This window comes from Platalea leucorodia, assembly GCF_965183815.1.
Source record: "Platalea leucorodia genome assembly, chromosome: 4".
Classification (NCBI taxonomy): Eukaryota; Metazoa; Chordata; class Aves; order Pelecaniformes; family Threskiornithidae; genus Platalea; species Platalea leucorodia.
The window spans coordinates 8866720-8890480 of record NC_138826.1 but is presented as its reverse complement, the minus strand read 5'-3'; the positions used below and the strand labels follow the sequence as shown (position 1 = coordinate 8890480).

General features: G+C 35.8%; 1 protein-coding gene across 1 annotated transcript; it reads left to right on the top strand.

Annotated features, from left to right (window-relative positions):
* Positions 1 to 674: 674 nt before the first annotated feature.
* CCDC172 (coiled-coil domain containing 172) lies at positions 675 to 21477 on the top strand (the record flags this gene model as incomplete). Its single annotated transcript, XM_082308132.1, has 8 exons — positions 675 to 753; positions 1265 to 1350; positions 5274 to 5390; positions 6853 to 7018; positions 9033 to 9134; positions 10082 to 10184; positions 20500 to 20587; positions 21445 to 21477. 8 exons carry the CDS (start codon positions 675 to 677, stop codon positions 21475 to 21477), a joined length of 774 nt encoding a protein of 257 aa, XP_082164258.1.
* Positions 21478 to 23761: the final 2284 nt, after the last annotated feature.

Below are 23761 nucleotides of genomic sequence, written 5' to 3'. Positions count from 1 at the left end.
TTAGACATCAGTCTTCAAAAGACAAATAAATCTGAGCAGCTATAGTATTTAAAAAGGATGGTGATCACTCCATAGAAAAAAGAAGGGGTAGAAAAATCAGCTTCTGAACAACACAAAACCAGTATAAAGCATGTGGTCCCAGAGAAATAAAGAAAGTCAGAGCTGTTTGATCAAAACTCCCCAGACTCTGAGTCAGAACCAATGTTTCACAAATGTGCACAAGTTTGACAAGATTCAGAGCGTCAGCTGCCTTTTGCCTAGCCAAATATCTTCTTTCTCCTGCTCCCACTCTGCTGCTTCTCTGCCTGCTCGTTTCCATCTGCCGTGTTTCCCATGTCACCCCCAGCCAGTCATCCACATTTCCCTCTGCCCGAGGTTCACTCTCACCCCCTTACTTTCTGCAGCTCACACGTCCCACTCTGTCACCTCATCCTCCTCAGCCGTGTCCCATCTACCACGGTCTCTTCCCCCTGTGGTCTGGGGTTTCTTTCTTGACCCCAGGGAGGCAGAGGCCAGAGGGCAGAGCCAAGGTCTGGCGGGGCATGGAGCCCTGAGGGAAGGGCTGCGGCCGGGCCCAGCCTCACCTTCCTCCGGGGCATCCCAGCTTCAATCAACCAGCCCTCCATAAAGACAGCAGGACCCAGAGAGCCCACAAACTCCACGAGAAGACAGAAATGAACCTGGATGCTTTGTTCCAGCAAATACAGTTCACAGAGAAGCAGGCGAGGGAGAAGAGGCGCCTCATCCAACAAGGTCTGCCCCATGGCCGCCATTTTGTGGGTCCGGCGGCAGCACTGACCACACGTAATGGCCTCTCCATTTCCCGAGGGAAAAGCAGGGTGGCCTCACTGTGCTGTCATGAGGGGACTTTTGTCAGTGAAAGCCAGCCGGGCTGGCTGCTTCTTGCCAATGGCACCTTTTTATAAGAATGTAACTTCTACAAACTGAGCGCACATTCTTACAGGTTTTTGTTGTGTTGCAGCGAAATTCGACTTGCATGGAAGTTATGAAAAAATTATCCAAATAAAAGAAGAGCTGAGCACTGCAAAAATGAAATTAGAAACTAAATTTGTAACTTTTACAAACTGAGCACACATTCTTACAGGTTTTTGTGGTGTTGCAGCTAAATTCGACATAAATAGAAGTTATGAAAAAATTGTCCAAATGAAAGAAAAGCTGAGCACTGCAAAAATGAAATTAGAAACTAAGTTCGTAACTTTTACAAACTGAGCACACATTCTTACAGGTTTTTGTTGTGTTGTAGCTAAATTCGACATAAATAGAAGTTATGAAAAAATTAACCAAATGAAAGAAGAGCTGAGCGCTGCAAAAATGAAATTAGAAACTAAGGTAAGCAGGCATGTTTATAGTATACATAATAATGAAATACATTATGTTTACAAATATGTGACCTATTCTTTCAGGAACAGATTCATAAACACTTCGAAGGAGTACGCTTCACCTACTGAATAACACCGCATTGAGAAAACTTACACTGTGTGTTTCTGTAGTGAAAAAAAGTCTGTCGACATCTTTCCCCTGCCACAAACCTCACCCTTCAGGCTGGCCCCTGGCTGTGTTCAGGGACTTGCTCACCTCAGGGGTAGGAACATTTCCAGATAAAGCTTCCAAAATCTGGAAGCACTGGAGACAGCACACATGCACGTGAAAGTCTCTCCTGCTCCACAGGTAGAGCTTGGCAGGGAGCGGGCCGCCATGTCAGGTCAGTGGTGCAGGTACGGTGTGAGCGGCCCTCTCTTAACAGTCCTGGAGCTTGTTATAGCACTTTCCTTCAGAGGCCCAGAAACCATTCCTTTGTTGCCCACTGCCATTCCTTAAAGGCCTTTCACAGAAAATATACGGAAACATTCCCTGTGTGTGCTTCACAGGATCTTGAGTCATATACTAAAGATCTTCCTCTGAGCCTGTGCTCACAGTTAGGGCTTACAAGGCCAAAGAGTTTTCCTAGGGATGCCAAAGACAGAGGAAACTTTCTGAATCTGTATAGTGTTTTTTAAGATTTTATTATGCTTTCCGTTTAACCAAACTGCAGACATGTTTTCAGATTAAGCTTCCAGCTTTGCAGAGCTTTTCACCATTAATACCTGTGGTTACAAATTATTTAAAAATCCATTTGCTTATGCCTGAAAATGAAGTCTAAATATCATCGCCTGTGCTCTTTAAGTATCTGCGCTGGCAGAATGTGTATGCACAACAGGAAGGCATATGGAGCCTCCTTTGAAGTCAGAACTGTTGTATTCTATCACTTAAATAAACATCTTCAAGAGCCTCTGGGGAATTGCCTCAACTAGTTGTGAAAATAAATGTTTGGGGGCTGATTTTCATCCTTCCAAAAACAGGCTCTTCTGCCTTTTGTAAAAGACCATGTAATATATATAATACATATCAAAATTACTGCAAGGGGATCAGAATAAAAGAAAACTCATTTACAAATATTTACTGGTTGCAAATTGAGACTATAATCATGCAAGCAGTTATTCACGTGCTTGCATTTATGCATGCCACAATCTCAGAGCCCAAAAGTGCTTTAAAATAGTAACTTATTTAACCAACACGGATTATATCTGGGTGTTGCTTGTTAGGTAAAGTCCTTTGTAGCCTGGCTCATAAATTTATTTATGAACATCACAATTTTATGTTTATACTACTAATTTGTTATTGATGCATTGTGATTTATAATCAAGGTTTATGTGGTAAGTACAGAAGGTCCCAAGGGTAGAGTCATTATTGTAAACGACTAATGGGAAGAGCTGAAGAACTATTCCTAATTAAATCTTATGTGCTTTACCCACCAGGATTAATAATATTCTCACTGATGTCCACAAAAATATATTTTACTTGCTTGCTTAGTCTGTGTCGTGGTTTAACCCCAGACAGCAACTAAGCACCACACATCCCCAGTGGGATGGGGGAGAGAATTGGAAGGGTGAAAGTCAGAAAACTCGTGGGTAGAGATAAGAACAGTTTAATAATTGAAGTAAAATGAAATAGAATAATAGTAATAGTCATAGTCATAGTCATAGTAATAATAATAATATACAAAGCAAGTGATACACTATACAATTGCTCACCACCCACCGACCGATGCCCAGCACGTCCCTGAGCAGCAATCGCTGCCCCCTGGCCAACTTCCCCAGTTTCTATACTGAGCATGACGCCATACGGTATGGCATAGCCCTGTGGCCAGTCTGAGCCAGCTGTCCTGGCTGTGCCCCCTCCCAGCTTCTTGTGCACCGGGCTGAGCATGAGAAGCTAAAAAGTCCTTGCCTGGTGTAAGCACTACTTAGCAACAACTAAAACATCAGCATGTTATCAACATTATTCTCATACTAAATCCAAAACACAGCACTATACCAGCTACTAGGAAGAAAAATCAACGCTATCCCAGCTGAAACCAGGACAGTCTGACATTGATTCATTTATAGATAGGAAATGGGAAATAGGAAATAGGAAAACAAGTGGAATGGGAAAATGCATTTCAGTCACACTGTATGTAAGTTTAAATATTATATAGTTACTTAATTTATTTCTCAGTACATGAATTAAGTTTACATATGTCTACAGTAGTTAATGTGACTCAAATAATATTAAATAATGCTGTTCAGCTAATGCTCTTCGATTTGTCCCGCACCAAATAACTGCACTTCTTTATAAGCATGCATATCCAAGCACGTGCATGCACAGCAGCCTATGCCTGACCAAGCAGATGAGACCGAGTTCAAAAGTGTTTTGACATCTATTTCACAGAGACTGCCTGTGGTCAATCAAAGATTCTTAGGAAGTGCTATTTTTTAACTCTGTTCTGTAAAATCTGGTAGCATGTAATTAGAACCCGAATTATTGCATTTTGCTTTTCATGGCTCAGTGATTTCTTAAAAAAAAATCTGTTGCAAATGCATAGATTAAGTTGGCATCTTATAGATGGAGAAACTACACTGCAGTTCGTTATGTTCAGTAATATAAATACCATGGTATAAGACCATCTACTCTCTTTGAATTAATATGTAAAATAAATATTCCTGAGGCAAGCACTTTTTGGACACTTAGCATGCTGGACATATCAGGGGTAAGGAAAAGATCTGGTCCTTTCCTTTCCAACTCTTACATTCTAGTCTTCGGGCATTTGATTCCACTATCCTCCTTTTTTGATTAGATGCACTTCATCTGCACTCTCTCCAAAATCATCTACATTATTTAATTTTACAATCTTTTCATTTTTACCTCCGTAATATCACTATTACTCGTTCTTTTCTGCTTCTGCACACACAAACAGTCATGTATCATCCGGACTATTCAATTTACTTCCTGATACTTACCCTGTGCCTTCACTGTCTGTGGGCAATTCTGCTTACTTTACTTTCCCTACTCCTTGTTCTGAATATTACAGTCTTAGTCATTCTTTTGACCTCCTTTTCTCCACTTCATCAGATGAATGATTCTCATCCTTTAAGACTCTTCAACACTTAGCTGTTCCCTATTTATCTACTGTTATAGTTTATCCCACCATATATCTTAACTTAGGTTAGACAATGATACAGTAGATGTGCTGGAAAAAAACTCTTCAGCAAATTTTGAAAATGCAATGGTTGAACAGCATACCATTCTATCAGATAAACTACTGTTTAAAATTAATAAAACTGAAAGTAAAGCTAAATAGAAGTTGGGGGGGGGGGGGGGTATGGTCAAACTATCTTTAATCAATGAACTAATTTCCGTTACACTTCCTTGGCTAAGCATTCCAGAAATTATGCTCAGAAAAATATGAGCATAACCCTCCCTCCTTCGCATATGCAATAGTAGCATTGCAGAGTTGATGATGTGTACAGCCATTCAGTCAAAACAATGATATTGGACCCCTGTCCCTCTGATATTATTGTCTGATTTGGTTCATGATGAGCTTTACACAATTAGATGCAGGACACTGTGTTATGTTGGGTAAAAGACCCATGTGCTCAATATTTTTCCTGGCTTTAACCTGAAAAAATTTCTCCTAAACTGAGCAGACTTTAAAATGCCATTTTAGATAGATGGACCAGCACTAAATGTGTGTTTTAAAGACAGGCTACTTTTCAAAAACTTAGTGGTATATTGGAAGATTATTGGGGGAAAAAGAGCTGTTATGCTTTTGCTAGTCCAGCAGCTATGCCAGCTGTGTTTTAACTGGACCAAGATTCTTACGTACAATATCAAAGTATATGAAACAAAAAACCAATAACCTTAGTTTATAACCTTTTTTTTTTTTCTCTTGGAAGGTTCAGCATCTGTCTGAAAAACAGTTCTACTTAGAAGTTCTGAAGAAACGTGAAGACAGCTTAGAAAAACAGAAAGCTGAACTTATTAACCAAAAAAGCAGTCTTCTTAAAATCTTTGTATGTTTCCAGCTACAGTATTCAGACAGCTCTTTTCTACTGTATGAGAGTAGTCAGCTTTAAAATTAGAAAATATAGAAAAAGTAATGTTTTAAATCTGGATTATTTTTTTTTTAATTCTAGCATACTTAACAATGGAAATGTAGATAAATTCTGACTTTTAATTTAAACTGTGATCTAAGGTAATGTATGCTGCAGTTTATTTACAAAGCTGACTTAACATTCTTGACTTCATTTTCTAATGTCTGCTGTTGTATGACTGAACCACAATTCTTCCATATTATTTCCTTTGTAAAAGAAAACTAGGAAAATTTCACCTTAAATTGGACTGCCTCATCCACAATAAAACATATTGAGAAGGATCAAAGGAAAAACTCAGGGAGGCCAACACCACATTTTAAGAATCGTAACATCCCACACAATTTCTGTGATGCCAGACACATGTATCCACCTCTTAAAAGGCAGCTACTTGCAACATATACAGACAACAAGCTTTTCAGTTCTCTCTTGTGCTAACCTGAATATTTCCTTCCTCTTACTTCATTGTGGATCCTTGGATCTGTAGGTATTAAGAAATGCCACAGATGAGTATTCTTCTCTGCATATGTGTTTGTACTTTAAATCAGCAGAGCTAAATTTTAAACATTCATTATGAATCACCAGTATTAACCCTAAATCTTTAGGCAGATATCCTTAAGTTATTATTAAGTAATATTTCTTCAGCATCCAAAGTATTCCCAATCCTAAGTATACAAAGAAAGAAAGAACAATAAATAAGTATCATAGAAAAATTATTTAGCTAATAAAAGCTAAATATCCTTTGAAGAAGTATGAAGTTTCTTTTAATTGTAACCAGTCAAGTTTGATATATAGGTTGTCATTTCTTTCTTCCTGTGTATGGGGGTCATTTCATTTTATTTAATTTAGCAATCAGTTAAGATTTTTTTAAAGGAATTTAGTAGTCTTTCTCTTTAGAATATTTTTTCCCCAAAATGAAACAGTTACTTCCTGCTTCAACTATAGCTTTCTTGTTAGTTATTGAGGGAGTTAAAATCTGCATTCTGCAGAGTAATAAACAACACCTTTATTTCATTTAAGAGCAATCTAAAAAAAAGAGTGGCCATACTATGCTACTGTTTAAATAGAACTTTCTACTAATTTCAATAAAGCATTGAACTGAAAAACTGCTGTCACAAGTCTGTAACATAATATAGTGATTTTTTTAAATGTTTTCTTATTAAGAATATATCCTTCAATTTTTCAGAAAAAAAAAAAGGTTAAAACAACAGACAAAATGATAGAGCTGTAGACCATTTTCTTATTCTCATGAGGAAAAGTAAATATACTACATTTATACTGCAAGTTTAATGATAAACAACAACAGTGTGTTTCAGTCTGCCTAGCTTAACAAAGACTTTCTTTTTTTCACCTGAACATGCAATTTTCCCTTTCTTTTTTTCAGACAGATGCAAAGAGAAAAATGACTGAAGAAGAAGATAATTTTACTAGAGAAGTAACAGAGTTTAACAATGAGTATGGACTGACAAGTAATAGAGATCTTCTGATTAAAAAAAAAGTCAAGAGTGAAATAAATGATTTAGAGAATGAGGCAGCTCTGTTGAAAAATGGTAAGTCTTAATATAAGACTATAACTATTTTATCTTGGATTACCAGAGAATGAATACAAATCAATAAAATATAGCTGTGCAAAACAATGATTTGAATTCCATTCCCTTACTGTCTGGAACTTCCTCTTAGCACTAAACGGAAAGAGTGTGGTCTGACATACCACGTTATATGAGCATAATTAAAGCCTCTTCTGTTCCCTATCCTCTTCAGTCCTTTCTGACTATGAGCACTATGAGGAGAGCAGCAGACCTGCAGAAGTGGCTCCCAATGTCGAATGTCAGCCAGCACAGAGGTGCACTGTCATACATAGCATACTGTATTAGGTTTGCACTGATTATAATCACCTATGGTTGAGCTATGTAAATTTCCTGAGCTTCAAAAGAATTATATTCACAGATGTCTTGTAGGACTGGTCTTTTACTGCCACAGTATAACTTTATCTTTGAGTTAAGATACAGAACATGAGATTTCTCAGAACGGAGAGTCAGACTGAAAAGCAATCCTTCAGCACGGAAATAGGAGTCATCATGGATCACAAGCTGAACATGAGTCAATGACATCAGAATGCCAACACCATGCTGAGACAGAAACATAATTCTGACCTCTAAGACATTCAAAATAATCCTTCACTCTATTTGGGGCAGTTAAGCTCTTAGCTGGAATACTGTGTATCTAGTTTTGGATGTTACACTTCAAGAAAAAAATGTAGACCAACTGGAGAGAATCCACATGGGACCAGTTAGGGTGTTCAGAGATCTGGAGAACATGAGAAGGAAAAAAAAAATAAAGAATTGGGACTATTTAACCTGCGAAGTAAAAGACTGATGGAAGATATGAGTCTTCAAGTTGTTAAAGGATTCTGTAAAAAGGAAATTAATATATTCTCCATACCTATAGTGAAATGAATAAAAAGTAACAAGTGTAAACCACAATAAGGGAGTGTCTGGCTGGCTGCTTAGAAATCTTTCTAAGAACAGTGAACAACTGAAACACTCTGCCTTAGGAGATTCCATTACCAAAGGAATTAGGAGTCTCCATTACCATAGGTCTTTAAAAACAGGTTAGACAAACACCTGTCAGAAATTACAGAGGTACAGCTGATCCTGCCTTCAGGAGGAGAAATGCAGTAGATGACCTCTCAAAGTCCTTTCCAGTATCGTGATTCTGTGATTCATCAAGCACCAGCACTTTGAATTCCTGGTATCTGATGTAAAGTTACTGAAATATGACTATCCATTTGAGTTTGTACTTGGTGCTACCTTCTTTCTGTATTTCCTGTGGCTCTGATTCTGATCTACCACTGAAAAAAGTCTGTATTTGGTGGCACCTGTTACTTTTAAGGATTAATAGTTACATATTCAGGCAGATCTGATCAGTCAAATGATCCGTAGGACATGAAAGGCAACTAACATTCTTCTGTAGGTTCAGTTGCTGGTTTGATTCCATCCTTTTAAATTGTACCTTTTTTGAGGTACAACTTGTCTGTCTTTCTGTCTGCTAAAGTACTGAGCACACTGACAACACTAAAGAGAAAAGTTTAAGTAACTCATAACAAGAACATTATGATGTGAGGTCCTCCAGATGTTAGGGAAACAATCACAATTAATTCCAGATGCTGACAATGGTCAGGTTCAAATGGCCATAATGCTAAACAAAATAACGGGTTTTTTTTAGTCCTGCTGAGAGGTGTCTGTTCATCACCTATTCAGTAAGTCATCTTCCTTTATAGCTGAAGCAACTCTAAAGCAAAACATTCTTTTTATGCCATCAACAAGATATGTCAAATATCTTAATAACATTTAAAAAGCATTTTCCTTCATAGTTATGAATACATTATGACATATAATTTCCTGTGAACTGGGTTTTATATGACTGCTTTTCATAGATTTTAGTTTTATATTTAAGGTTCTTTTGACTAGCTGAAGATTGGTAGAAGTAGTTAAGAATATTTAAGATTAATTCATGAAGACTAAAACTGCAATGCATTTTAATTTAAAATGTATTTTTTCTTAGAAATGGAGTCAATGGAACATAAAAATGTTCAGTTAAATGCACTGCAGCTGCAGAAGAATGAATTAAAGCAGGATTTATTTACTCTCCAAAGTGAACTCAAAGGTGTGCCTGATAATCGCTTGTTATGGTAATTATTTGTGGCTTGACAAATGCTTCTGAAAAATCTTTTCTGGCAAGTTATTTTTCTCAAGAAAAAGAAATCATAGAAACAAGATTTTAATATATTTTTACATTATGTAATACATCCTTTTTAAACATAGTGATAACAAATATGGATTTCAGTAAGATTTATTTTAAATGTCAGTGATACTGAGTTCTACAGATTTGCTAAATCATAAGCTATAAATATGAAAAAATTTTTACTTTTGCTGGTAAGTCATATATTTAAATGGAGAATTTAGTGTTTCAAAGTGAACTTAAAATCAACATACATATTGCTTAAAACCCATTAAGCTATATTTAAAGAACGTCACTAAAATTCAAATGTTTAACAAGCAACATGGCTTGGAATGATCAAGACAAATTTGGACTAAGTGCTAAACCTCTGAGTTGTAATTCAACTATCATCTCTTTACTGACATTTGTGTGTTCATGTATGAAAGTCTGTGCATAAAGAAAAGAAGTTTACACACAAAGCTGGGAGGAATGTGTCAAATACACAGGAAACCCTATAAAAGAAAAAACTAAAAAGATACAGAGGGAACCAAGAAAGGTTCTGTGTCAAAGGTGATCACAAGCAATAGGGATCTAGAAGTGGTTTAGTAACTTTTTTACAAATGTGTAAATGACATGTCACAGTAAGAAAGCTAAGAAAGACAGGCCATAAATATGGTCATAAATTGTTTGGGAAGAGGAATGAAATTTTCTAGAAGATTGCAATATGATACCAATTACAATAATAAAATAATTCATGATCTATATTTGGATGCCTTTACCCTACAAACAGTTTCATGAAGAAATATTAGAAAAGATAAATTTAGAAAATGTAGGAAGTCTATGAATATGAATGATAAATACATATTTATCGATAATTATTATTTTATGTTTAGACCTTGAGAAAGTAATCAGGGAGGCTGAAAGAATGACGAAGGATTTAGAAGCAAAAAAAGTCCAAGTCACTGAAAAATGTCAGACTGATCCTGAATGTTTAAGGTAAGAGTCTCATGTTAATAAGTTCCTAAATTTAATTTTAGGTCTGTAACTGCAGACCAGTCCTGCTGGCAATGACTATTTTACCTTTCCTGTGCAATATTCCTTTGAAATCAGAAGAATCATTCATTTTTATTACAGAACATGAATTCCTGTTGTTTATTACAGCCTTTCACCCTTACATGCGTACTCCAATGAACTAAAAACTGAAAGTGTTTGCAAGGAAGTCAGTCAAACTTGGAGGAAGAACAAAAGACTGTTCCTTGGGTGGAAGGCCAGTTCTTAAGTTTTTGTAAAAACAGTGGTGGCACACAGAGTGTTTTGAACTACCCAGTGCTGACTGGCTGTACATCCTTCCCCAGAGCCTGATTGTAATAGAATTGTAATAGAATGGCCAAATAACCTCCTTGGGTCAGGTGGGCCTTGTACTGAAGCTACTAAATGTAGATTTGTTTTCTCTACAATCTCTACTATCAGTTCTAGTTTGCCTTCTAATTAAGATAGTTTAGAACAAAATTTTGAAGATTTAACCAAGACAGAAGACCTTGCACTGTCTCCCTTAGTAGTGAATATTTTTTCCCAGGAACTGAGTGGTAATGACTCATTTCTTGTCAGTTTGCTTAAGTGTGACATTTACATTTTCACTATACAGAAAATAATGTAATGTTTTCAACAAAAAATCTTCCAATGCAGAAATCCCCATATCACAGAATTAACCATCTTTTTCCTGTTTTATGGTGTTCCAGATGAAAGTGCCTGTGGATATTTAAAAATATTTAATAGACAATCCAAAGGAACACCTCCTAGAAAAGCTGGTCCAAAATATTCTCTAACAGAAATTGTTCGGGAAAACACAACTTTTGTTACCATCATGTTTTTTTCCCTATACATTTCTGAATTTTTGACAAAAAGAAATAAATATTTTTTTTTCTGAAAACTTTAAATGGAAAAATTAAATTTTGCAGAGAACCCTCTGCATTTTTCAGAAAGATGACTTGGTAATGGCCCATTTTTTGCTGAATATTGGTTTTTGAAAGAAAATGATCTATCAGCCCTATTACTAACTCTCTTCAACCTTTTACATGGTGTTGAGACATGGCCAAAATTCCCTCAGCATAAAAATTAATTATCTCACAATTCTGCATACAGTAGCAAAAACTTTGCATTCAACATATACATAGAAGACACAGTGTAAATAACAGCAGCAATTCTGTAAGACAGCCTGTTATAATTCACTCTTTTACATTATTCATTCCATCGTGGTATATTAGGTTTTGTGATACATGAGGTTGTCAACTTCCTTCTAAATAACATACTTCCCTTGGAGTAGTATACTGCCATGATGCCACTTAATATCCAAATTGGTGTAATTCGTTTTCTATAACATGTTTCCTGTGTATAAGGTACAGAAGTAGCAAACATTAGGTTACTTTAAATCCCCAGCTCTGCCACTGATTGCTATGAGATCCTAGGCAAATCATTCAAATCCATGTATGTCTGTCTGTCTATGTAGTGAAATTAACTCACAGCTCTGTGGAACAATACTTTGGTTTTATCTGGATGGAAAACACAACAGTGGATAAAACATATTAAATTCCATTAACTACAAAACCAGCAAGTGTCATTTACAACCAAAGCAAGAAGGATGATAAGATTTTTTTATTTCATAAAATGCCTCATTTTATGGTCAAGATAAGCTTACATTATTTGATAATTGCATGTAGTGCAAAGTATAAAATGCTGCTACTGCTATTACTGCTATCACAAAAAGCAAGCACTCCTTGAAGTGTAATAATATATTGAAGAAATTTTCTTTACACTGAAATATTTTTTCATTTCAGATACTGGACAAAATTTAGGACAGATTTGCCTAAATCATACTTTTATCTTGCACTTGCCTTTCATCAGAAAATTTCAATGCTTTATAAAGAGAGGTAGCCCTGAATAAGTTAACTCAGATGCCAGAAGCAACATAGCTATGTTACCGTATTTCCATGTCAGCACTAATAGACTCTGCTTTTCAGCAGAGCCAAGCAGGCAATCCTCATTTGTCTACTTCTGCATGTCATAGCGCTGTGCTGTTTAGAATTATCCTAAACCTTAGAGTCATGCAACTCAATAAATACTTTTTTTTTTTTTTTTCTTCTTTTTAACAAAACCTACTCATCACTTCTTGGTTTGGACTACTGAATTAAGAGAATGAAAGGGAATTTAAAGTATTATATGCTATAAATAGTGCAGTAAATAAATAGTGCCCCTGGAGGTACCTGATCATCCTCCAGTACCGACAAGGAGGTCATCAAGAAGATGGAGCCAGGATCTGCACAATGCTGCACAGTGGGAGAACAAAAGGCAAAAAGCAGAAGTTGAAACAAGAGGGGTTTAGAATGAATTTAAAGAAAAACTTTCTCATGATGATAGTATAGCAAAGAAAAAGGTTGCCCAGAGAGGTTGCATAGTTTTCATCCTTGAGGGTTTTCAGACTTGACTGGATAAAGCCCTGAGTAACCTGGTCTGACCTTGTAGCTGACCCTGCTTTGAGAAGGACATTGGGCTAGATGACCTCCTGACATCTCTTTCAGTCTGAATTATCCAGTCAACTAATTATCACTGTGGATTGCACAGCCTGTACATCAATACACAGGCACTGGCTTGTGCCTTCACTACTCAGAGGCAGCATTACCTGCAACAAACCAGTCACCTCCATGCTGCCTAGCATTTGGTGAGATCATATCTGCTCTGGTCCCTTTGTAGTGTTTCTGTGACATTAAGATATAATGTAATGTATATACACACACATATTTTTCTATTCCAAATGAATGAAATACTTAAAGGAGTTATGTCCAACACAGCAGAGTGCTGGTTCAAAATGACAATACCTAGCATGTGCGTTGCATGCCCTATGATGTGGCAGAGAAGTATTTGAGAGACCATGGCTGCTGCAGCAGGGCGAATCCTTGGAGCGGATACTTGAGCAAACTATCCTGTCCACTCCTGTGGGTGCCCTCTGAAGGGAATCTAGACTAAAGAAGAATTCATGTAGTGTCAGTGAGAAAAACTGAGCACTTGGGGTGAACCAGGAAGCCCTCCTGACAGTCTATATACACCTTTGGCACTTGCAATTTAATGCAATCTTACATATGCTAGTGTATATCTTAATAGGAATCAGTTTTAGTCATGTTAAAATCAATGTGATTGAACCTACAATGTTTGAGAAAGAACACTTTTTAGCCTAACAAGATAAGCTTTTTTCCCCATACAGAATCTATTGCAAAAATAGAATTTTAGTTTTTACTGAAAATCATATTTAGTGTGTATAAAGAGAAGAATATTTTGACACAAGTAATGTGGATCAAAAATACATTTTTTTTCTATGAAATAAGCACAAAATTTGATTCTTTTTTTACAGAGCAGGAAACCACACCACTCTTTAAATGGTAAAAATACCAATGTTTTTTATGCTTCCTTAGAACAAATGTGAGAGACAGTCAGCATCAATAATCTGATATATGTAGCTCCCAGACCACCCTGTAAGTCTGTTATTGTATCACATACCTAGTCTCAGCTTAAAAATCAATATCAAAAGTAGCTGGCAAGGCAAGAATCTTCATTAAAATTAAGTATATATCTTAAAGTAAATTGCATTTCAGCTGAAGAGTGTAGCCAGCTAATTCAAATTACAGCAATTCATCTTTGATTTGAGCAAAATGCCTTATACCATGTCTGCACTTTCATAAAATTTCTCCCAAATCCATCAAAGAATTACAAAAGGTCACGAGAAGCACACACCAGTATTTCCAACAGCTGTTGGTGCTGCAGTTATAGGCTTGTTCTAATACACATCAGGCACAGGAAAAGGCTAACAAGAAGTTGAATGTTAAGTACAGATATAGTTATAGATAAGACACTGTACCCTCTTCCTCAAAGCAGGCACCCTGGAAATAGTAAGTCTCATGAATCAGGTGCATAATTCAGAGAAATATTTAAGAAAAGAGGGCTTTTTTTCAGAAAAGATCTGCAATTAAAATCAAAAGCCTTATTTTAATCATCTGTTCTGCCAATGCCAACCGCAAATACAAAACAGCAGGAAAGAACTTTGGCATCAGCTCTCTTGAGTCACATTTCCCTGGCAGGTAGCAAGTAGCATCACTTAAGTGGAACAATACAGGAGTCAAGCAGAGACTAACTGATACCAGTAAATTCCTAGCTATGTAATTTCACTATTTTATTCATTGTAATTACTTACTATATTAATTATTTATCTTCTTTCACATTTTAATTTTAAATTTATGTGTTACCTTATGTAAAGCAACCTAGGAATAATTTTAATTAAACTTTATTTAGACTCAGAACAGACAGTTTCTACCTCAAATGGATATTTTTCACACTGTTCTAAATATAGACTAAGGATAAATTGTTTTTTTGAAACCTGAATTTCTCTTCTACTTCAGAAAAGCAGTAGCAGAAGGGAAATGCATACAGTCAGCTTACTTTGTAAATAATTCAAGGCTTTGTATACTTGCCTAATTCCTAAAAATATAGTATTGCTTCTTATACTTCATAATACAGAAAAAGAAAGTCCATTACCAAAATTAGGAAGGACAAAAATGATGCTTTCTTTCATACAAATCATACAGGAAATATGTTCGTTAGAGCTGAACAAATGTTTCACGCTAACAGCAGACTGCCTAAGGCCATGCATGATTCTGGTGGTTTAGAACAAAATATTTACAATTTAATTTTATGTTAAATTTTAAAATCAGGAAATATTAATCTCTGGAGTAATATATGTGGTTCAAAATGAGTTTTTTAATGACAATCTCCTCATCGATTTTTTAAGCTTTTCTTTTTAATAGCAGTGCCTAGTGGAACTATTATAGTTTGAATTATGCTAAAATAGGTTTCCATTATAAATTGCAGTATGGATTTACAAAAAGTAGATCAAATCTGACTAATGATATCTTCCTTTGATAAGACAACCAATTGCTTAGTCAAAGAAAATGCAAATGCCATCCATCTAGAGGTTAGCAAAGTATTTGGTGTTATCCAGCACAGGAAACTACTAATTAACCTAGGGAAAACATATTAAAAATGTTAAGTTAGTAAGGAAACAACTAATAGTAACAACAGTAATAGGTCTGAAAAAAGGAATTTTGGGGGCTGGAAGAAGGTAACTACAGTCACAGCTGGTCTTGTTTAATGTTTTAAATAATGACTTTGGAATAGAAAGTGTTTTAAGACAATAGCGTAAAACAATTGGAACACTCTAGACCTTGTAGACTGAAGTAACTAAAAGAGAGGAGGAATGGAATTATATACAGTGGAAGTTTATGTACAACTAAGGACTTCAATAATAGGTACCTGGAAGCAAAGGAGAAGAGAGACCTGAGCATGCTATGTAATCAAAAGACAACTGTAAACATCAAAAGTAAATACTGCTGTGGAAAAGATAAAAGAGGTATTTCCAATAAAAAACAAAAGGGTGTAAGAATACTATGTACAAATCTCTCACCTACTTTTCAAGAAAGATGCATTCAACCTGGAAGATGAGCAGAGAATGGAGAGCCCCTAATGCAGAAGGAAACATTTCTAAGTCCTTTCTAGCTCTGAGAAAATTATATAGTTCACATGAAGCAAAGCAGTACAGTAGAGAGATACTAATTTCAGCAATAGGGTAGCCATATTAATACATCCAGATTGAGATATAATTTTCCCTGTACAATAGAAAAATCAAGATATTTGAACTAGAAGGCTCATTGACCCATACTTATTTTCCTTGCCTTTCAATAGGAATCTTATTGACCCCTAGAAACACATTTCAGTTTTGATGTCTCTGATGCTTGTAAACTTTTTCTTTCCTGTGTAACTTTTTCTTATAGTTCCTATAGAAAGTAGTCCATATAACTTTGGTTTGCTCTCTGCACAAAGTCAAATCTCATCCTAAATGTGTAGTTTAATTCAGTGTGCCTTAACCTTTTCATGCTTATTCATCTATAATAATATATTCCTTAAAGACTTCTTGTGATGTTTTATGTATTTGGGGAACATAAATTTAAAAACAAAACAAAACAAAAAAACCCAACAACAACAACAAAAAAAACCAAAAACAAAAACAAAAAAACAAAAGCCAAGCCACACTTTTCAAGACCTGTAAATACGTTTTATAAATAGTTGCCTGATAGCATTCACAAAACGCAAGCTTTAATCAATGATAATTATGCATTTTACAATCAGCATTTGATCCAGAACAGTAAAAGTTGAAATTTTCTTATTTTACCTAAGGTATTTCTAATTATTTTAATTTACATTTAATTCCCATTGTTATGTATCCTAGTACTCTGTTCACTTTCATGTTTCATCTTCTTGCTTGCATCTATTATTACTACTAGATCACTTTCTCAATTCTTATTTTATTTCTGCTCCATCAAGCACATACTTTTATAATTTATTTGTTCAACTCAAGTGCTTGGGTTTATGTTTTGAGATACTGAATTTCATTTAGGACTCATTTTCTCCCTTCCTCAATCAATTGATAATAGTCTGAAATTTATTGACTTCTTCAGCTGTATCAATACCATTTTCTGTTTAGTAGTGGCAGCAAAGCGTAGATACCCAGCAAAATCTTGCTCTCACTATAGAAACATACACATTAATTTAGTCCCAGTACTGAACTGAGACTGAATGACCCCAACGCGTTATCTCTACTTCAGCTTGAGCAATAAACTGAAGTCTTCTATACTTTTCTGCCGTCTCAATAAAGTCTTAAAACCTTGATAAACATTTCTGCTGACCTTCATGATAAAATGCAGGAAAATGAACATACATACTATCAAGTTCATATATAATTCTTAGGGAACTTCGTTTTGTACCAAAAATTCTATGCCCTGTATATCAGTGTCAGGCAATTCCCTTTTATATTACACTCTAATGTTTTCCCTTGTATTTATGGTTAAAAAATAAAATGGTGGTCATAAACAAGGCAAAGACAAGAAGGAAAATAAGAAAAAAGCGTTTTACTTGTCTCAGCAAAACATAACCAAGCGACAGTCTGCTCTTTCTGCAGCTCCAACAATAACCAGGTAGGGTCTTCCATCCCCACTTAAAAAAAAAAAAACAGGCTCTAAAACACATATTCACCCTGCCTGCTACACAGACTATTTCTTCTTTGAGACCTCTTTACATAAAATTATTCCTGCAATGCAAGTTTGGGCTACTGAAGTCTTGATCCAGTAACATGAATCTGTGGATCATTTTCAGAGAAACCTGTTTGACAATAACATTATTTTCATCATAGTTCAATTCATAATACCAGCATGTATTGATTTCACAATTATTTCTCCTGTTTGCCTTCTGCATATACAGCTGAAATTCAAGAAGAGTGCGTATCAACCACAAATGCCAATGACATTTAATAGCTGTGCTCATTTCAAAGCTGCAAATCAATCATCTTCAATGGTCTCCTCCTTCTTCATCTCTTTGTCACTTCTGGCATTCAAGAGTAATGGAAAATGGACCACTGATAGCAGACCTCAGTCTAGGGCATGCTAGCATCCAAAAAAATGCTGATGCTGTCGTCCCACCTACTTGATTTAAGGCTAGGTTTTGCTATTGCTATTTATCTTGAATGTTTTTCAAAGGAATAGTCAAACCTCCTTTCACAAATACGGCATTTCAACTCCAGCTGTTCGTTAGAGCCCATTACTTGTGATGCTGTAACTTACCAACACGCTGTTAATCCAGTGCAATGACTTCTCTGAAAGTTATATTTTATTATCATCAAAGAGACCAAAATAGTAAAAATAAAACAAAAACAAAGGACATGGAAGGCCAAATGCTAATGTGATTTTTCAGTTTCAGGTTGGTTTTTTTTTTTTTTAGAGATTTGCTTTTTATCATAGTCATAAGGAGGGTATAATTATCATATTAGTCCTTGATCTGGCAAAAGGTACATCTCTTTCCATTTCCAAAGGCTACAGAAAACCTGCCCTCCATCTAGGCAGTATAGTTTCATTAATAAGTGGTTTGCATATTCAATCTGATAGTGGAAAGATTAATATGAATATCCTGCTTATCTTAAATGTAAAATAAAAAATCTGCTTCCAGGTTAAGAATTTTTTTGAATAGTTCCATTGTCTCACATTCCTTCTGGTAAAACTTCATCATTTATTCAGTAACTCAGACGTCTCCAGTGCATTAATTGTGTAGACTGTAACCTAACAGACAGCCCTTGTTTTGTGAGTATAATATTCCTGGTACATACTGTAATTATCTAGCTTCTAAATAAGAAAGAAAGAAGACCTGAAAGCAGAATCAATTGATTAATGTAAAAATTAAACACCACATTTGAATTAGTGTCTTTTATCATCACTACCCCATGCTACGTAAGTTGTGCTGTCACCACATTTAAAAGCTTTATAAAATATTTTAAATAAAATTTTAAAATCTATATGCAAAACATTACAGTTTCAGAGCACATCGTCAATAGTAATTAATTCACAGTCCCAAGACACAAACAAGCAACCCTTACTCTTTATCTTCTAGTTGTTCTATCCTTAGTGTACACCTAACATGGACTGGTATCATTCTTAGCTGACAGCTAGCAAACAGACTATGCATCAATTTTACAATGTGGAAGACAATGAGAGAACATTTTCTCTGAGATTAACACACTATGTCTTTTCCTAAAGTAAATTAGGGAAAGTAGGGCTTTTATTTGTCTTAAACAAATTAGGGTTCTAATATCACGCTAACAGGGGACACAGAGAGAGAAATGAGGAGGCAAGGCAAAGAAGTTAAGCTGACTTAATCAAGATCAGAAGCTGATCTTAGACCTTGAAATGAACTTCTCTTAATGAAAATGGTCTGTAAACTAGCACTCTACTAGAGCACAGTGAATATTTAATTTCTTAAAGTGTAGTCCAAAATTTCCTTTTGTTCAAACATTTGTATGTATTATGAATGCAGGAGACATATTTCTGAAAGAAGAGGCATTTACTCCTTTGCAATACAAATGCACAGAGCTCATACTATTTCCATATTGACAGTAAGATATTTACATTTTCCACAGGAACAGCAAAATTAACTTAAGCTCCAGTCTTAAGCCACTCTTCTAACGCCACATGGTGACTAAGCCATTCCTCGCATATGAAGCTATGCCTTTTATTTTTAATAAAGTCATTTTCTTGTGTAGAAAACAAACTCTATCTGCAGTAGGACAGCTAAAGAGGTGCATCATCTATATAATAAGGTTAAATAATTTATTCCCTATTGTAGTATATAAAAGAAAAAATGGTTGCTACCTTCTCTTTCAACTTCAGGAGAAACAAGGTCCTGCTTTGATGCATCAGTTTAGCTATTTAATGAGAAGCAGAATATATACTTTTCCTCCATTTTTTTCAGTCTATGTCCCAGAATATTCACATTGTTTGCTGAAACTGTACTAAGGGTAAGCAACTTCAGCTTTCTCATTATGCTTTCCTTATGACAGCCATGGAAAGACTCAGTATAATCTCATCACCTTGTATTCATCAGACTACTAAAAGCCCTGGCATAGATTTCTCTTGGCCTACCGAGTATTAATTTAAACCACTACAGTCATTGATGTGCAAAGTTTAAGTGTCTCCTTTTAGCAGGACTAAATGCTCTTCTGAATGCAAAAATCACTACATTAAATTAGTCCTTATTGGAATTAGAATTCCTGGCTGAGACTATTCGGAAACAGTCAGTAAGTGCTGAAGAATAATAGGAGCAGTGGGGAGAGAAGAGCAGCAACAGCAAAGGAGTCCGTGGAGGGGTATGGAGCAATGATTGCACAGGAATGGCTGCACAGGGTCAGGCAGAGGACCCATCCAATCCGATATTCTGTCTCCACCAGCGGCTACAAGTATATCAGGGAACGTAAGGACAGTAACATATGGTACTTCCTAAGTATCAACATTCAAATTCACATGTTTAAATAAGGAAAATGATGACTAATGAGGCCATAAATCTTTCATGGTTTATGAAAACAACACGGTCCAGAAATTTGCCTAACAAAGTACTTAGTCAAGATATACGTTGTAAAAACCCACAATGTCATTTTCTGAAGATCCTCACATTGCCCTCACAACTGCCAGTGCTAAATGAAATCCAACAATACTGTGGGAGAGCAGCATATTGGACTGCTAGTTACAAAACTAGCAAACTTAAATCTTGATCATGCAAATAGATCAATAAGGGCTTTCTCACATAAGTCAAATTGACAATTGGGACCAAAGCTGAAAGAAAGTTACCCAAGCAACAGTTCTCTGATCGACAATTTATTTGTTTTTGGACACAGGCTTAAGAAAGAATTGGAAAATTGCAAAGATGAGGATTGGGAAAGTATCTGTGAGACTCTTCGAACAGAAATTGAAATTCTGCAAATGGTATGCCATTTTCATTATGTATTTTAAGTGTTTGATAATTTTAGTTTTAAAGGTGTAATTTAAGATGATTAGCAGTGGTTTTAGATAAGCAGTTTTTTATACTATGTACACGGCCAAACATCCTTGCATTGCAGGTGCACTCCAATTCTCATTTGTTTTAGCTTATTGTTTCCAAATGTCCAGAAATATCACTTCTCACAGAAAAGGGAAGTACAGAAAAGAATTTTAAAGATATGTTTTTAGCACATGAAAGACCTATGTGGGGGACTAGTACTAATGATTAGTTTCTTGAAAGCTGCAAAAGATTATGCATTTAGGAGCTAAATTAATATTTACCTCCAGCTGTCAGTTAAATGGAAGATGGGAATATGGAGAATTAGGATGATAATAGCATCCTTTTATGTAATATTTTATATTGTCCACTCAGAAATTCCTTACAAAAATTTATTAAAGTGTTTTTTTTCTCTAAATGTCAATCTTAACTTCAAATTTCTTGATTGCCAGTCTGTGTAACAATACAAGGAGAAAAAATATTTTGAAGTCCCATTTTTGGCAATAAAGGGGTTTTAAAGGTTCATTTCAGAGCCCCTGATTGAGCTGTATGAAAGTGCAGCTGCCACTAGCATCAATAGCAGAATAACAGTCATGGGAGATTTGTATTACTCACTTGTATGATCAGTTTCAAGTTTCTGCTGGAGGAACGTAACTTACTTGTACTTTATCTGTTAATTTTATGCTTGTCAAACTTCGGAAACAAAAAAAAAACAAACAGCTGAATGTTTAAAAACTTCTCTGTAAAGAACACACTGAACTCATTAGATTTCATTTTCTATAATTCAATTTTTTCTCCTCTCCAGAATCTATCACAAAAAAAGCCTTCAGACAAGTGACTGATATGGAGCGTCATAGAAGCTAGTCTTTGAGTATTTTAAAACTATTTTACTCAGGCTCTATCAGGTTTGCTTCCATTTTTTTGTTTGACTAAACCACAGTTTGTACCTGCCTTTACTTTTCATTAAAATAAATTTTTTTTCATTTAAAAGTGGTGGGGGTTTTGTGTTTTGTCCTCAAGTTCAACAGCTATCCCTCTTTAGTTTCCTCTTTGTTGCCTGTGAATGGACAGTATATAGTCCACTACACATACAGCTGAGTTCCTGTATTACTGGCTCTATTGTCTATGTACTATTTTTTAGACTGAATGCTCTCGTATTTTTAAGGTAGTGATGGGGTCTTATTTGAGAGGAAGACTGCTATTACCATCAAGAAATACTTACCAGGAGCAATGGCCATTTAGTTTATACCTTGACAATTCTGTAACAAGCTCTCTGAAACAGCTCAACTCCACCAATACTGCATGATAGGCCAGAAGAGTTTCCAAATCTACTCAGCAGTAGATGCCTCCATTGATGGTAAGCCAGTCCATTACTTAGCACTTGTCTTCTGATTACATGAGGTCTTCTTTTCTTCCTCTCCCACAACCCACAAAATGCTGAGTGCTAGGTTCAGCACTTGACAGCAAAGATAAAACTGTATTCTAGATGAAAAAGTCTACATTTCTAGAGAACTGGTGAAGAATTTCCATTGAATAAGGAGCCCTATTCATTCAAGCATGTAGGACACACAACTACTACAGCAGTTCCCAACCCCACAGTAGGAGCTGACTTTATGTTTCAGGTGCTTACAATAGGACCATGTAAAAACATTCACTCTGCTCAGCCTCAGCCCACTCTGTGGTCATCATCTCATCACATCCAGCTGTGTGTGCAAATAATTTTCAATCTGCTACCCAGCTGGGGGGTGGGATGGATAATTGCTCTGCACTAGTTTTTCTACACCCAGAGCTCTCCAAGTTACAGAGGCTGTCTGTCACACATAAAACTGCAAAAGATGTTTTATTAAGAAGGGAGGAATAAATCACTTTTGGAAGCTAACCAAATTCTGCCTGCGATGGAGAAAGTTTTTTCCTCTTGGGACACAGCTGCAGTTTGAAGTCTGGCAAGATTTGATCTGCAGCACTAGTATCAAAGAGTATTCTGATCCACTGAGTTAACTAGGATAATTCCAAGGGGTTGGAATTATCATGTCATTTGATGTCAGCTCCAACAGCACTGGTTATTAAGAATGATAATTCCAACCCCTTGGAATTATCATTCTTAATAACCAGTGCTGTTGGAGCTGACATCCTTATAAGTTTTTTTTTGTCTCTTCCCTAAGAGAGATCCTCTTAGGATGTGCTTTATTTTAAACAACTTAGTCCCTCTGACTTCTGTGGGACCCTCTGACTCTTTTAAAGTGAGGCAACTACTGCTTGTGGATTTTGATCAAATCCAGGGCATATTGCAAAATGATGGAGTTGCATATCAGAGTGTCTACAGACAGCTGAACCAGTGGTATTTCTGCGTTTAATTGCTGGAAACGGATGTAAATTTAGGATTTGCTTAGATGGCTGAGTTTATCCTGATCGTTTTATTCATTTAAGGGAGCTTGCTTATGTTAAGTGTATTGGTTAATCAACCAGGAAAAGCTTATTTTTAAACTTCGGGTTTATGCACTTGTAGTTGCTTTTATTTACAAGGATCCTTGCATCTCTTTTGCAATGGTCTCATATTTATATAGTTGTTTGGTCCATATAGATTAAATACTCTGACATGACATGAAACAGACCTCAATGATTTATACCAGCATTCTACATATATATGTCAGGTAAGTGGAATGAGCAATAGCATCCAATAACTATCAATTAATAGTATAAATTAATGTCCCTAAGTCACCTGAAAAAACACCCAAGGAAAAGAAATATGGTAAGGCCTTTTCAGAGATTCTTCAGATTCCAGGAAACCAGTTGCAACTTCAGTTTTTTGGGGGTTTGGTTTGTTTGTTGGAGGGGGTGTTTTGTTTTTAACAGCAGTGAAGGTCTAAGGTCTTGATTATTGTACTAGAATTACAGTGTAAGTATAGCAAAATTTGTAATAACTCAAGTGGCTAAAACTCTCAGAATCAATATAACAACAAAACAAGAATAAAGCTTACCAAAAAAAGTGAAACAGAAATCAATACAAATCCTATTGGGCTAAACAAATCCCTCAACAGCTCTGGAAAAAATATAATGCCAGACTAAACCAGCTGTTGCAGGATGGATGTAAAACATACTAATTTCTCCAAGTATAAAAATAC